Source organism: Salvia splendens, chromosome 2 (genome assembly GCF_004379255.2).
Source record: "Salvia splendens isolate huo1 chromosome 2, SspV2, whole genome shotgun sequence".
NCBI classification, from domain to species: domain Eukaryota; kingdom Viridiplantae; phylum Streptophyta; class Magnoliopsida; order Lamiales; family Lamiaceae; genus Salvia; species Salvia splendens.
The window spans coordinates 2,448,451-2,463,115 of record NC_056033.1 but is presented as its reverse complement, the minus strand read 5'-3'; the positions used below and the strand labels follow the sequence as shown (position 1 = coordinate 2,463,115).

General features: G+C 37.0%; 1 protein-coding gene across 3 annotated transcripts; it reads left to right on the top strand.

Annotated features, from left to right (window-relative positions):
- The first annotated feature begins 2,900 nt into the window (after positions 1–2,900).
- Positions 2,901–11,678, top strand: LOC121783075 (cysteine-tryptophan domain-containing zinc finger protein 3-like). 3 transcript variants are annotated; one of them, XM_042181131.1, is made up of 11 exons: positions 2,901–3,485; positions 4,314–4,386; positions 4,474–4,604; positions 4,695–5,042; positions 6,103–7,274; positions 7,600–8,021; positions 8,121–9,691; positions 9,852–10,009; positions 10,262–10,422; positions 10,767–10,921; positions 11,019–11,678. In XM_042181131.1, exons 1-11 carry the CDS (start codon positions 3,396–3,398, stop codon positions 11,226–11,228), a joined length of 4,491 nt encoding a protein of 1,496 aa, XP_042037065.1. In that variant the 5' UTR covers positions 2,901–3,395; the 3' UTR covers positions 11,229–11,678. The 3 variants fall into 3 exon arrangements, 2 of the variants coding, with proteins under 2 accessions (XP_042037065.1, XP_042037073.1); XR_006046515.1 differs by lacking the exons at positions 10,767–10,921; positions 11,019–11,678 and having other exon boundaries at positions 9,852–10,086; positions 10,262–10,405; XM_042181139.1 differs by lacking the exons at positions 10,767–10,921; positions 11,019–11,678 and having other exon boundaries at positions 10,249–10,416.
- Positions 11,679–14,665: the final 2,987 nt, after the last annotated feature.

The window sequence follows — 14,665 nt, the reverse complement described above, 5'->3', positions numbered from 1 at the left end:
ATATGTTTGACGATATTATTTATATCATTACATCTTTTTTATTGTTAATACTGTATTATAAAGGTACATAAAATTGTACATACATAATTATACTTTTTCAAAATTTTACATTGAAAATTACATTTTAATTAATTTAAAATAAATAATATATCAACAATTCTACAATGATTTAGAAAAAATATTACAATTTTAAATAAATAACAACATATTAGTATTTTTATAAAAAAAATATTGAGTACTATTTTGTTTGAAGTCAAGCTCGAAATAATTGAAAAGTTGTCAGAAATTATTCACATCATTTCATCTTTATTGCTATAAAATAACAAATTAATTACTAAATTTAAAATTTAGATATATACATGTGCAATTATCTTTATTGTTATAGTTAAATGAAAGTAAAATATAAGTGTTCCCTTAACTGGACTTCATAAAATTATTAGTGTGCCTTATAACAATACACCAACATATATAATTTCCATCTAAAAAATACTATATATTACAATATTTTATTTTTGTTGATCAAAACAAGTATGTGGCTTTACATAAATGTTTCATTATACGACAAAAATGAACGTCATTGTAGGTGATATTGAAAAGTTGTCAGAAATTATTCACATCATTTCATCTTTATTGCTATAAAATAACAAATTAATTACTAAATTTAAAATTTAGATATATACATGTGCAATTATCTTTATTGTTATAGTTAAATGAAAGTCAAATATAAGTGTTCCCTTAACTGGACTTCATAAAATTATTAGTGTGCCTTATAACAATACACCAACATATATAATTTCCATCTAAAAAATACTATATATTACAATATTTTATTTTTGTTGATCAAAACAAGTATGTGGCTTTACATAAATGTTTCATTGTACGACAAAAATGAACGTCATTGTAGGTGATATTGGCGTGTAGTGACATTATGGAGGTATGATCAAACTACGTAGCACACTTTATTAATGTCGTTTATTTTCACGCCTATGAATTGAGTGTGTAATAATTAAGGATGTCAATCGGCCTTATCCATTTTAATTTGTAGTTGATATTGGCGCGTAGTGACATTATGGAGGTCTAATCAAACTACATAAGCACCCTTTATTAATGTTGCTTATTTTCACGCCCACAAATCGAGTATGTAGTAATTAAGGATGCCAATCGGCCTATCCATTTAATTTGTATAATCATATTATAACTTTTTGAATAAAAATTATCATATCTAATTCTAAACATTCGGATTTCGTGCTGATCCATTTGGACTTTCATGCTCAAAATATTTTACAATTATTTATAATACGTATGTAATTTATAGAGTGATATAGATACATAGTACTCCATATTTTTAAATAGCACCAAATAAATAAATTAATGAGTACAATTTTTATTAGTCAAAATATATTTTTATGTATAATTATAAAAATTTACTTTACTAATTTTTAAAAGTTAGAAAAAGTAATAAAAATTGGAAGCTAAATAATTAGAACAACTTCACTTCTGGTCAACCCTATAGTGTTCGATTTATTCCAAACCAATATTACTGGGTACAGATTACTCGATTTTGGATCAATTGATTTTTTATTTTTAGCTATAAATTCTCTAACTATAATTCTATAAAACAATTCGGCTATTCCGTTCAACTCGCACCCTATTTACAATTAATTTTATTGCTAACTCAATACTTAATTGCTAACTACAATTAAATAATAGCTCTTAGATATTCAAATCAAAGACCTAGATCATCAGCCCCGAAATGTCAATACCATCAATAAAAAACGTCAATTAGGGTATTAAGGTCAATTTACAATAAATTAGTTGTAACTAATTTTTGAAAAATATCACAAAACTTTAAAACGCATATAACTTTCTCGATTTTTTTTTTCGCACAACATGTATCAAATTAAAAATAATTTCATAAGGATTCTAACGAGATCTCACTTGCATATGTTCCGATGTCAAAATTTGAAAAATATTTTGAAATTTTTCAATTTTTTCGTACAACAACAAATGTCAATATAATATATAAAATATGTCAATATAATACATGTAAAATGTCATTTTTAAAGCAATGCATTGACATTCTCAAAGCATTGTGTTGAATTTTCAAAACACTATATTGACATTTTCATCAAAAACACTAATTTGTTAGTTTTTTTTATATTTTTAAATTTAATTAATAAAAACAAAAATTACATATGACAAATTTTAGACCACTAGATTTCTAAAATCATATAATCTTAAATTAGTTGTAATTAGCAACTAAAAAATGAGTTAGCAATTGATCAGTTAACCCCTACCTTGTTATTGAATTGACTCAAACTTAGTCAAATTATTTTTCATATCAATAATGGTTTGTTCTATACTTATTCGTTTAAACTGCGATATTTTGCACTACCGCAAAATAGTGATTTATCCCAACCACGACCAAATGAGTTAATCGTCAATAGAAAAGTGAGTAAATTAATCATCATCAGAAAAATGAGTTAAGTATTTTAAAAAATCATGACAGTTAGGTCAATAATTATGATAATCAGACCACAATTAAACACATGGACCAACTTTTGGTATAATTAAACCATCATAACGTGTCGGACAATGAAACCGTAAATTCCTTTTCATAAAAGTGTAAATAAATAATTTAATTAAATGAAAATAAATATTCCAATTGATAGTACTATTACATTTTGAAAAAAATTACATATAATCATAGACGTAATGCTAGCATTTCCAGAAATTGGTATCTCTTTTTTTTGACAAACTTTTAATGCTAAATTCTAAAATTGATTAAGAAGATAATAACAAATGAGGAGTAAAAATTAAGAGGGATTTAACATTTAAGTACGACGATAGCAACAAAAATTCCCTTAAGAGAGGGAAAGAAAAAGGAAAATAAAAGGAAAGAAAAAGAAGAGAAACACCCTAACCCCCAACCCACCGCCCCCCTTCTTCCCTCCTGGCTCCTTCATTTGGGGGTCTCTTTGTATCAACAAAATTTATACATACACATATACTTGCACTTAAAATTAACAAAAAAACAACAAGATAAGGAGCATTACATTGAGAATCGATACGATCGTTACTCAATTCCAGCGAAAAATTGATTCTTTTGGATTGCGCCTACTTGTTTCCTTTTACTAGTTTATTGCGAATACATTCGGCTGGCACACGTGGGCTTCTGTTTATGGTGGTGATCACCCAGTTTCTGGATTAGGGTTTCCAATTTCGAGGGTGTTTATTAGTGGGTTTTTGAGTGTTTTGTGGGGTTAAAGTTTGGTTCTTTGATCGGGTGGTGATTATGCTTGATTTCAGGATAGAAGTTGGATTTGGGTTTGGGGGAATTTGACAAATTTGGGGGGAGGTTTAGGGTTAGGGTTTTGGGTTATTCGTGGGCCAGGATGGTTCAGGAGCCTGAGCTTGAAGAAGGAGAGACTTGTTATTACAGCGATGATGCAAACATTGATCCTGATGTTGCTCTCTCTTACATTGTATGGGTTTCGTCCCCTGTCTCTATGGCAATTAGTTCTGTTCAATGTTGGACAAAAAGTGCAATTTACTATGTTGCTTTTGAAGTTGTTCACTGACAGAGAAGTGCAGCGTTGCATGCTTGATAATCCGGGGTGGATATGATCAAGTGTTGGTGTGTGTGGGATGAGGTTGCAGTTGAATGTGCTTGACCTTGTTTTGAAATGCTAAATTGATTGGCTAATATGAATTGAATGAGATGATCAATTAATGATGAGAAGATGCATCTAATCTAAAGTGAATTAATGTGGTCTGTTTTGTTTGTTTTGGATTGGTGGAAGATGAAAAGAACAACCTTTGTGATCTTCTTGCTACTGTAAACTTTTGAGTTGAATGTGCTTGACCTTGATTTGAAATTCAAAGTTTGATTGCCTAAATTAATGAACTGAATGAGATGATCATCTAAGTAACCACATTGACAAGAAGGTGCATCTAACGTAAAGTGAATGCAGTGCTATTTTTGTTTGGCTTGGATTGGTAGAAGATGGAAAAGAATGACATTTGTTATCTTCTTGCCACTTTAAAATGTCATTTTGGTGTTTGATACAAGTTATCTGGTCTATAATCATAATTAGGATGAATCATGTGTTTTTCATTGTATTATGAACTCTTTAACACATTGAATTTTGTTCATATACAAGCACATAATTATTTTAATAGCCTATTTTCTAACTGCTAAACCTTGTGTGGCAATCAATTATTCACGTCGAATGATTTGGATGCTCTTTTATCTTCTCATATTTAGTTTTATCGAACTACATTGACCACTTTTTGAATCTTGCTTCTGAAAGGGAGAGAAGGTTCAGAGCATATTGGGACATCTGCAGAAAGATTTTGAAGGCGGTGTATCTGCAGAAAATTTGGGTGAGTGGAGTATCAGACTGATTGCTGTCTTCTCCTCATACCTGTCCATATTCAATGCCCCGAATAATTTCTTGGTGGCTTCTGCAGGGTCAAAATTTGGTGGATATGGCTCGTTTTTACCCACTTATCAACGCTCTCCTTCAATTTGGTCGCAGCAAAAATCTCCACCAAGAGTTCAAAATTCTCACTTGCCTAGATCTCCTAATGCCTGTGCAGAGGTATATATGATACAGTCATTAGTTAATGGTTCACACGCATGTGTGGGAAATTTTCATTTACTCAGCACTATGGGCGGTGTTTTACCACAGGGACCCACCCCTAAATCAGTCACACCTTCAACTCGGAGGGATGATGTATCTTCCCCCAGTGTGCGCTCAAGCAGACAAAAGGCAACATTGCCTTCTAGTAAAGTTTCAGAAACATTCCCTGGAAAAGTTGAACTTCCTTCTAGTAAGTTAGCCAATCCGCTAGATCAAAGAACACTGAAAGTTCGCATCAAGGTGGGACCTGAAAGGGTGGCTCGATATAATGCTCAAATACATAGTCTAGGGCTCACGTCTCCATCTTCCTCGGAGGGTAATAGTCAAGATGAGAGTGATGAGTTGCTGTTCGAAACGCGTGAAAGACTTGCTGAATCTCCAGCCTATATACTCGAGGTGTGTTTTCTCTGTTTTTTTGCTACAGGTTATGCATTCTGATTTTCCATCTTTCATTTCAGGTTAGTATGTAATTTTTATAGGTGAACACTAGTACCTGTATTTTTCAGAGGATAATGACATCTTACTTATTTTGACCTTCTTTTAATAGTCACGCATTTCCGGTTTAATTCTTTTTTAGTTCTAGGGTGTTTTTTACATTCCATAAGTGTACTGGGCTTTTTTTAAATTCCGGCTTTGGGAGAGACGCATGAAGGTCATGCGTCGTTGTTAAATGAAACGCATGACCGTGATGCGTTTTAAGGCAAGACGCATGACTTTAATGCGTCTTTCAGTTTTTTTTATATTTTAATTAAACGACGCATGACACACATGCGTCTTAGGGTAAAACGCATGACACACATGCGTCTCTCTTTTGAATTAAATCACAAGGCAGAACGTAGAACACCACAGACCACAGCGAATTCAAAAAGGCAGCGGCGATTCTTGGCGATTTCAGGCGATTTCTGGCGACTTCTTCCAATTTTCCGTTTTATTCCGGTAAGTTTTCTTCAATCCTTCAACATTCCTCACTTGTTCGTTGGTTATTGGCGTTTTTGTTTTGGCTTTAGGAAGAATTGGAAGAAGTCGCTGGAAAATTGGAAGAAGTCGCCGGAAATCGCCTGAAATCGCCAAGAATTGCCGCTGCCTTTTTGAATTCGCTGTGTTCTGTGGTGTTCTGTGTACTGCCTTGTGATTTAATTCAAAAGAGAGACGCATGCGTGTCATGCGTTTTACCCTAAGACGCATGTGTGTCATGCGTCGTTTAATTAAAATAAAAAAAAATTGAAAGACGCATTAAAGTCAAGTGTCTTACCCTAAAACGCATCACGGTCATGTGTTTCATTTAACGACGACGCATGACCTTCATGCGTCTCTCCCAAAGCCGGAATTTAAAAAAAGCCCAGTACACTTATGGAATGTAAAAAACACCCTAGAACTAAAAAAGAATTAACCCCGCATTTCCAGATTGGACCTTGTTGATTGATCACATATTTTTTTGTTCTATTCTTATGTCCAGGCGATGACTTCGTTACCAATGTCTGATGGGTTACTTCTTTCACCTCTGTGTGAAGATTTGCTAAACTTAACGACAGAAAGAGAGTATAAGTTAGAAAGTGAGTATAAAGCTACTCCCAAGAATTCTGCAATATCGCTTAAGATCTTGAATAACGATGCTCCAGGGGGGAAGAAGGCAAAGGCTTTTGACAACAAATTGAAAGATAATGGAGAGGATCTTGATGGTTGTGAAAAGAAAACTTTGCATGGTGATAACATGGAGTGCAGCAAGCAGCCATTCTACGACGTCAGATGCAAATCTTTGCCTGATGGAGTTAAAAATTCAGATAACAATATCCTAATTAATAAGAGGAGGGTAAGTAAGAATAAGGAAAAAGGACGAGGTGTTTCTGGTGATTCACTCAAGGATGTGTCCTTTGAACACACTTCTAGCCAGAGGGATGGCAAGTATGAGCAACTAGAACCGCGATGCACTTCTTTAGAGAAAATCGAGGAACATAGGGCTACGATTCCTCATAAGGATGTTTCAGTTGATCATGGCAAGAGCAGAGGTAAAGGAAGTTATCAGTCATTCGAAACTTATTCTGAAGGAGAAAGGGTTGAAAATGCCATGGACGACTCGACTTTGAGAACTGGTCTATATGAGTCTGATCCTCATCCAGTGGGGAGCTTATCAGTTGAAGGTGGAAAAAAGTCAAAAGTAAGTCAAAGTAGTGGAAATAAAGCTTTGAAATCGGATAGTTTCAGGGATGGCGATCGTCTCATACCCCAAAAGAAATCCATTGGAAGGAGGAAGGATGCTCAACTCGGCCTAAAAGATGAGGTTCAGACAAGTGTAGATCGTATGGAGAACCCAAAACGTTTATCAGGTAGGGCCTCTGTTGATTATGTGAAAGCGAAACCTGCACTTGCTGATAAATCAAAGGAGAGGTTAAGTAATAAGAAACATATAGACGTTGCGCCGTCTGACAGTCGTATGGTAGAGCCTTCATCAGCAGCAGTACCTTCTAAGGAAGGAACCTTAGGTGGGTTTGAGCAGACAGTGGTAAATCCCGTGGTTATAAAGGAAGAGTGGGTTTTATGTGACCGCTGTGAGACGTGGCGTCTCCTACCATATGGCATGGATCCGGAGCAACTTCCTGAGAAGTGGTTATGCAGCATGCAAGACTGGCTGTAAGTTTCTCGATTGGCACGTCATCTTTCGTGATCTAGTCGTTATATTTATTTAGTTCTACAGTTTGATTCTGTTAATGAAAGTATAGAACTTCTAATTTTGTTATTACAACACCACCTAATTTTTTGCAATTACAACAGCCCCCAAATAATCAGCAAAGTTTGTTCGATGTATACTACTAAGACGCTGTTGGACTTACTAATGAAACCACATAGTTTTATTGCTGGAAAAATTTGGGATATTGTAATTGCAATGTTTTACAAGTCAGTGAAAATTGCAAAGTCAATTAAGCAGGAACCTGATCTTAGCTCTCTTAACCTGCAGTCCAGAACATAATCGCTGTGGCATTACTGAAGATGAAACTACAGCAGCTCTTCGCGCGCTGTATAAAATTCCTGTCCCTCAAAATCAACCTAATTTCCAAGCTCACACAAATGGATCTGTAGTCAGTGCAGCTACAACTATTGCGCACAATTTGCATCAGGACCATCAGAACTTTGCGTTTGATCCAGTGAAGAAGAAGAAACTGCAAAAAGGACAGACTGCAGTCGGCACGAGTTATCAACTCCATTCTAAAAATCAAATGCAAATGCCACTGTTGGATTTGGAACGCGGTGGCATGAAGGATGTGAAGCCGCCTCTTGCAAGAGGAAATTTCACAGACCAAAAGGATATGCAGCACCCAAGTAAATTAGCATCTGGTTTAACCAAACTAAAGAAACGAAAAGGAGAGCATCTGCCAGAAGGTATGTTGTCTATTTTTCGCTGCCGGCCTGTTGCTTTCTATGTACTTTCTTGACTGTGAGGGTTTTTATTTGCTGATGGATGACTACAACATTCTGCAGCTGATTCAAATTTGAGGAAGAAAATCAAGCAGGAGTCGGGTGAGTATTTAGAGGGGAAGGAGCAAATAAAAAGGATTAAGTCTAAAGATGTGCCTACGTTCGACAATGATCTTCTTGATAATGAACACAATGCGACACTAGGTTTGCTGACTAATGCAACTGTGAAGAGTGGGAAGAAAAAGAATATTAAAAAAGAAGTGATATCTGCTGGACCGGGCAATATCCAAATTAACGTGAGGCATGAAAAAGCTATGCATGATTTACATCATAATGGTCCGTTGGGTGTGGAGACGTGTAACACTGGACAGGTAACAGCTAAAAAGATAAAATTGAAGGATAATGTGCACTGCCAAGAAAGAAAAGTTTTGGTCAATGATAACAGTAAGGATGGTGATGTTCATAGAGAAAAGAAAGCGAGTGTATGTCATAATGAAGATGATGGGTTCAGAGGAAGTCAGGGTGGTGATATGTTGAAAAGAAGTGTGGAATTGGGGGATAAAGAATATCTGACAGATATGAGCATCAAGAATAATGGACAGCAGGTGAAGAAGCCTATAGCAAAGATGCGTCTCACTATTGAAGATATAGATGAACTGAGAAAGGATTTAGGGTGTGAACAGCTGTCGATGGCTGCCACTTCAAGCTCCTCCAAGATTTCCGATTCCCGCAAAAACAGGCTTAGCTACGCTGAGGTGAAAGGCTCGCCAGAGGAGTCAGTTTCTTCGTCTCCCATGAGGATGCTCTATCCAAACCATGTGTCACCAATGATGACCGAAACTTCAGGGAAAGTCGATTTTAGGTTCAGGTGTGCTGGTGCAGTAAGCAGTGTGAAGAAACAGGAGATGGACAGGAGTTCCGAATTTGCCACAGTTAGGAGGAGAAAATCTGGTCTAACCAATGACCATGGCTCGAAAATTTCAGATTCAAAGACCAAACTGAACAAAGAGACACCCATTGATGACAACCATCCTGCACCCAAACATGAAGCATTGAGTAACATGAGGCATCCTCTCTCCAATGATCTCAGCCTCAAGTCTGTTAAAAACAGTACTGTTGTTGGTAAGAACAATGTCAGAAAATCGAAGGCCAGCAGAAGTGAGAAGCAATCTATACAGAGAGAAGGTGACAAGAATGATTTAGTATTGGATAATCCCTGCAGCAGTGGTGCCGTGCAGCAGAGCCATAAACATGATCCTCCAAGAAGAATAGAGCAAAGTTCCTGCGAGAAAGAACCGTGGAGCGGAAAGGTTCGCATTGATTTGCGTCAGGGAGATAAACAAGGCACAGTTCGTCCTAGCAAACATGCATCAGGACCCGTGGGTCCCTTGAAAGGAAGTCCTTTGGACTCAAGACCCCATGATAATTCTGTAACTAGTGATTCATCAAAGTCTCGAAAAGGCACTACTAACGAAAACACCGTTAATAAAGAAGCAGAGCAACAATCTTTGCATCTTGATGCAAGCCTTCGGAACAAGAATGTCTCTGGTGCTATTGCATCTACTGCTTTGAAAGAAGCTGGAGACATCCTAAAAGAAGCAGAAGGACTTAGAAGTCATGCTGATCTAATTAAGGTCATTTTTCTGCTTCCAAATCTGTTTGCACAGAGTGTCGGTTATTTGAATTTGTGTGTGGATGTTTACTCTTCTGTACATCTGCTCTACCATATCTAACTTATGATTACTCTTCCGTACTTCTCTACAGTATCTAACTTATGTACATTATTGCTTGCAGAACTCTGGTTTTACTTCTGAAAGTAATTATGAATACTTTAAAGCTGCCCTAAAGTTTCTTCATGGAGCTTCGCTTCTAGAAGCCTGCGATGCAGAGCCTATTAAACAGATGGAGATGAGTCCAATGCAAACGTATGGTGTTGCTGCCCAACTTTGCAAGTAAGTTGGATACTCAGAACCTGCGTCCTTTGCAACTTCTCATTCAGTGGCAAACTTTGGGTTTATATATTATTGGGGTAAGACCTGTTTAAGGGAAGGGTAGAAATCTGAAGTTTATTGTGAAAATGCAAAATTCATAACCAAACTTTTACATGGATAGCAGAATATTCAGGATTCAAGTCGTCAATTTGAGAATAATCTCTGATATGATGACTACTTATTTTGGGATTTCTCATTAGCTTTACTCTGCAGAATATGTGCAAGTGAATATGAAAAAGGCCATGAATTGGCCTTCGCTGCTTTGGCGTATAAATGCATGGAGGTGGCTTACCTGAAGGTAGTGTATTGCAAAAGCTCATCAGCTAGCAGATTTTGCCAAGATTTGCAATCGAGTCTGCAAATGATTCCACAAGGTATGATATCTCGTTTTCTTGAATCTTTGTCAGTCACCATGCCTAAAATTTGGACTGTGTATGGTTGGAGTAGCCTATTCTACCCGAAAGGCTGACATACTCTTATACATGAACTACTTCTATGAACCCCCTTCGAAATCACTTTGAAGTTTTAACCTATCTGTACTATCAGAAAATGAATTCCATCTATTAGGACTTGCTCAGCACTTTCAGGTCTTAATAATGAACCTAATGTTGCGGAATTATATTTATCCCTTTTTAGTTGTTTACATATATGCTCGTCAACTTTGTTAGACTATGGCAGATGATATTGCTATTGATGCTACATTTGCTCTTCTGATTAGGTGAATCTCCGTCATCTTCTGCTTCTGATGTTGATAACTTAAATAATTTAGCAATGGCGGACAAGGCTGCATTGTCTAAAGTCAGTGGCCCTCATGCTGCAAATCATGTCATAGTGCCTCACAACCGCCCCAACTTTGTCCGGCTGCTTGATTTTGTAAGTCGATTTACCAAATTAATGCAGTCCTTCTCTGCTTTGCTGTGGTTGCTTTCATCTTTGGCATGAATATGAATTTTAATCTATCCTTCCGTAGACGAAAGATGTCAACTCTGCAATGGAAGCTGCCAAGAAATCACAGGACGTGTTTGCAGCCGCCCATGTCAAACTCAAAAAGTCTCAGAACAGAGATGCGATTGCTTCGATCAAGAGAGTTGTCGACTTCAGTTTTCAAGATGTACAGGAGCTCGTGCGTTTGGTAAGGCTCACGTTTAACTCCAACCACCAAGGTCTTCGTGGCGATTGAGACTAGTCAAGATACACACTATGTTCGCCCGTTTATTCCCGGCCGTCAAAGGCGGCTACTGAATCAGGTGAACAAAAACAAAACACATAACAGCTAATTGTATTTCTGTAAATGTGTACAAAATGGGATCACTTTCTCCATTCTTGTAAAAGCATTTTTGAGTTGCTTCTTCTTGTTCACGAGATTAGGGCAAAACATGAACGAAACCCTTGTCCGGGAACGGGTTTCGATCGACGAGATTCAGAGCTCGACTGAGAGTGCATTTTTGATATTGTAGGTTATATTATAGATGATCATTGATAGGTTAGATGAAAGATAACATTAGTCAAATTTGAGAAGTCAATATCAGTCCTTTCCATTGAGGGACTATCAATATTTTCACCATCATACTCATTGTTTATGTATATTATGGTACAACTTTTTCAAGGGCGTTGCTCCTTTTCATCAAAATTTTAATTCTATGGGACAATTTAGAAATGTACAAAAATGATAATTTGGTTCGCTACTTTTAAAAGTTATGAGATTGTTCAGAAATTGATTAAAAATTATGATTTTCAACATCAATTTTCCCATGATTTAAATGACTCAAATTGATACTATCTACCCTTTTATAGGGACCAAGTATTTCACGTTAGGTGACTAAGAAGACATTCAAAACTTCTTCAACAAGAATCGAAATCAAAATTTGATTCATCAACAGATATTTAACAAATTTTAACAATATGTTTTTATTGTAGTTTTTTGAATTTAATCTTGAAACAAATTGGACCAATAAAAATAGATAAATGAGTACGGTATAGAATTTAAGTTTTGGGAACAAATTCCTAATGCACTAAAGTAGTGGTCAAGACAAGACTATATATTACTCCATTTGTCCCCAAAGATTATGCACTTTGAGTTCGGCACGAGTTTTAATGCAAAATTGGGTAAGTATTTAAAGTATTGTTAAAGCATCCACAACCTCGGCCCAGATTCAGGCCCCAAGTCCCACGTCTTCATTCCCAGGCCACAGCTCCTCTAATCTTGCAGGCCCCATCCAGACCCCAACTATTAAATTGCACTATTCGCAACTCCAACCCATTTTACTTGTAAAAATTGAAAACATTGAACAATTATAACACGAGAAATTCATTTTTAATTCAAAAATAATAAATTATAAACTAGAAATTAAAAAAATTGATCAAATAAGAAAATAAAAAATAAGAGCCCCACTTTCAAATTTCCAACATATAATTATAAATTATACTATAAATTAATTTAAAAAATAAAAAAAAACAGCTCGCTTCCGTCGCCGCTCTTCATCTTCTTTTTCTTCCAAACTAAAAGAAATCAGAAATTGAAGCCTGGGTCCGGCCCGAAGGGCCTCCAACGCCGTGCCGGGACGCACCGGGGCACGGCCCCGCATCCTTCAACCCCGAGCCGGGCCGCAACGAGAAGCGTCCCTGGGCCTCAACTGCGGCACCGGGCGCGCCCTGGGCCGCTCCTCGCCATCCTCCATCGCGCCAGGCCGCGGGCCGGGACCCAGGTGCGGTCCGGCCCGCAGCGTTAGTGATGCTCTTAGTGGAGAATGGACCTCATCTCATTAGAGTGAAAGGAGTTTCCAAAATTGGAAAGAACATATTCTTGTGAGACGGACTATAAAGGAAAGAGTGCATATTCTTGTGGGACGGAGGGGGTAGTTTAAAAGAAAATTACTTATTTTTTAAACTTGATCTATAAAAAAAATAGGAATTGAAAGAAAAATATAAGAAAAAAGAGTTAGGTACAGTATTAAAGTTCTGAAATGGAAGAAGCTAATAAGAGCATTCACAATACCGTCGGTTTTTCGGCTGGCCGAGTGTGGCATGGTCGACGCTATTACAAGTGGACATTTGGGGGATGCCGGTGGAACAACAGTTCGATTGGCGCTGGCTGTTCGCGGGGGCCAGTTTTCGCAGCTCTATTGCGCACGGTTTCTCCCAGCGAATTTAAATACAATTTTTTTTCCATTATTTTATACCCCTATGTCCCATAAAAATATGTGCACTTTCTATTTATGTCCATCCATAAAAATATGAGCATTTCCATTTATTAAAGTTGATCCCCTATATCAATTTATTTATAATTTGTAACTATGGCGCACCATTGCAACTCATTAAATACTATAATAGTATGGGTCTCATACACTAGCACTACTTTAACTACTATGGCGGACATGGAGGCTACTTCAGTCCCCTCCCGAGGAGTCTACTTACTTGAGCACAAAGGGGAAGAACATAGCCACAGAGAAGCCTCACTCCGTCGGTCTCAAGATGTATAACCTAGATGAGACGATCGTTCTGGATAGTGTTGGGTCGACATCCCGAGGTCCCGATCTTCGCTAACAACTAAAGGGTTAAAGAATTTTGGGGGCGGATCTCGGAGAAGTACCACCAGCTGAAGTCCGTTTGGGAAAATTCGCAGACCCCGAAAAACCTCCTCAAGCATTGCGACCGGGTTCAAGCAGATGTCTCCAAATTTGTTATCACCTACCACAACGCTTAAAGGACGTGGGACAACGGCCAATTCGCAATAGGGCCATGAAACGTACTCTAATGACAATGTGACTCCCTAGTTTAAGTACTACGATGTCTACTCCTCTATGAGGATTTACTGAAATTCTCGTCAGGTTACGAGGCTAGCGGCCCCAAAGAGGACCAAGGTCAGTGTCGGCTGCAACTACACCAGCCATGGGCAGATCTACATTGAGTGTAGGAGGGGCAAATGCCCCACCTCATATTTTTTAACACTTATATATATTGGTCATTAAAAATTTTATTTATTTTAATTTCTCACTAATTATCCCTTCTCAAATTTTTAATATTTCTTCATATTTAGATTTGCTACCCTTCATGTTAATTCCTGGCTTCGCCCCTGAAACCAACAATGGCGGGGGCGATGCCTTCGGCTTGAACTCTTCTATGGAGGAGAGTTTTGGCACACAAGTGCCAACAGAAAGTCATCCCATGGCCCAAAAAGCGGCTAAGAGAAAGGGCAAGGCAACCGAGCCACACGCAGTGGCGATCGCCGATGCCAACGTCCAAGGGCTAATCGAGGCATTGATGAGAAGTCGTGCTCCTCACCATGAAAAAAATGTACCATAACGTGATGGACAATATTCGCACAAAATTGAGATATTATGGATGTTTTTTTCTTTCTTCTAAATTGGTGTTTTTTTAATATCAAGTATTTTTAGTATTGTGTTTAATCTATATTATTTTGGTACTCCCTCTGCCTAATTAAGTTGAGACAAAATTATTGGGCACAAAGATTAAGAAATTGTGTTGTAAAGTAGAAGAGAGAATAAAATATGAAAGATTAAAAGAAAATAAAATAGGTGATGAAATAAAATAAAAGTGATTGGATGTTTTGATTTTTGTCAAAAAAGAAAATGACTCAACTTACTTAAGATATCACAA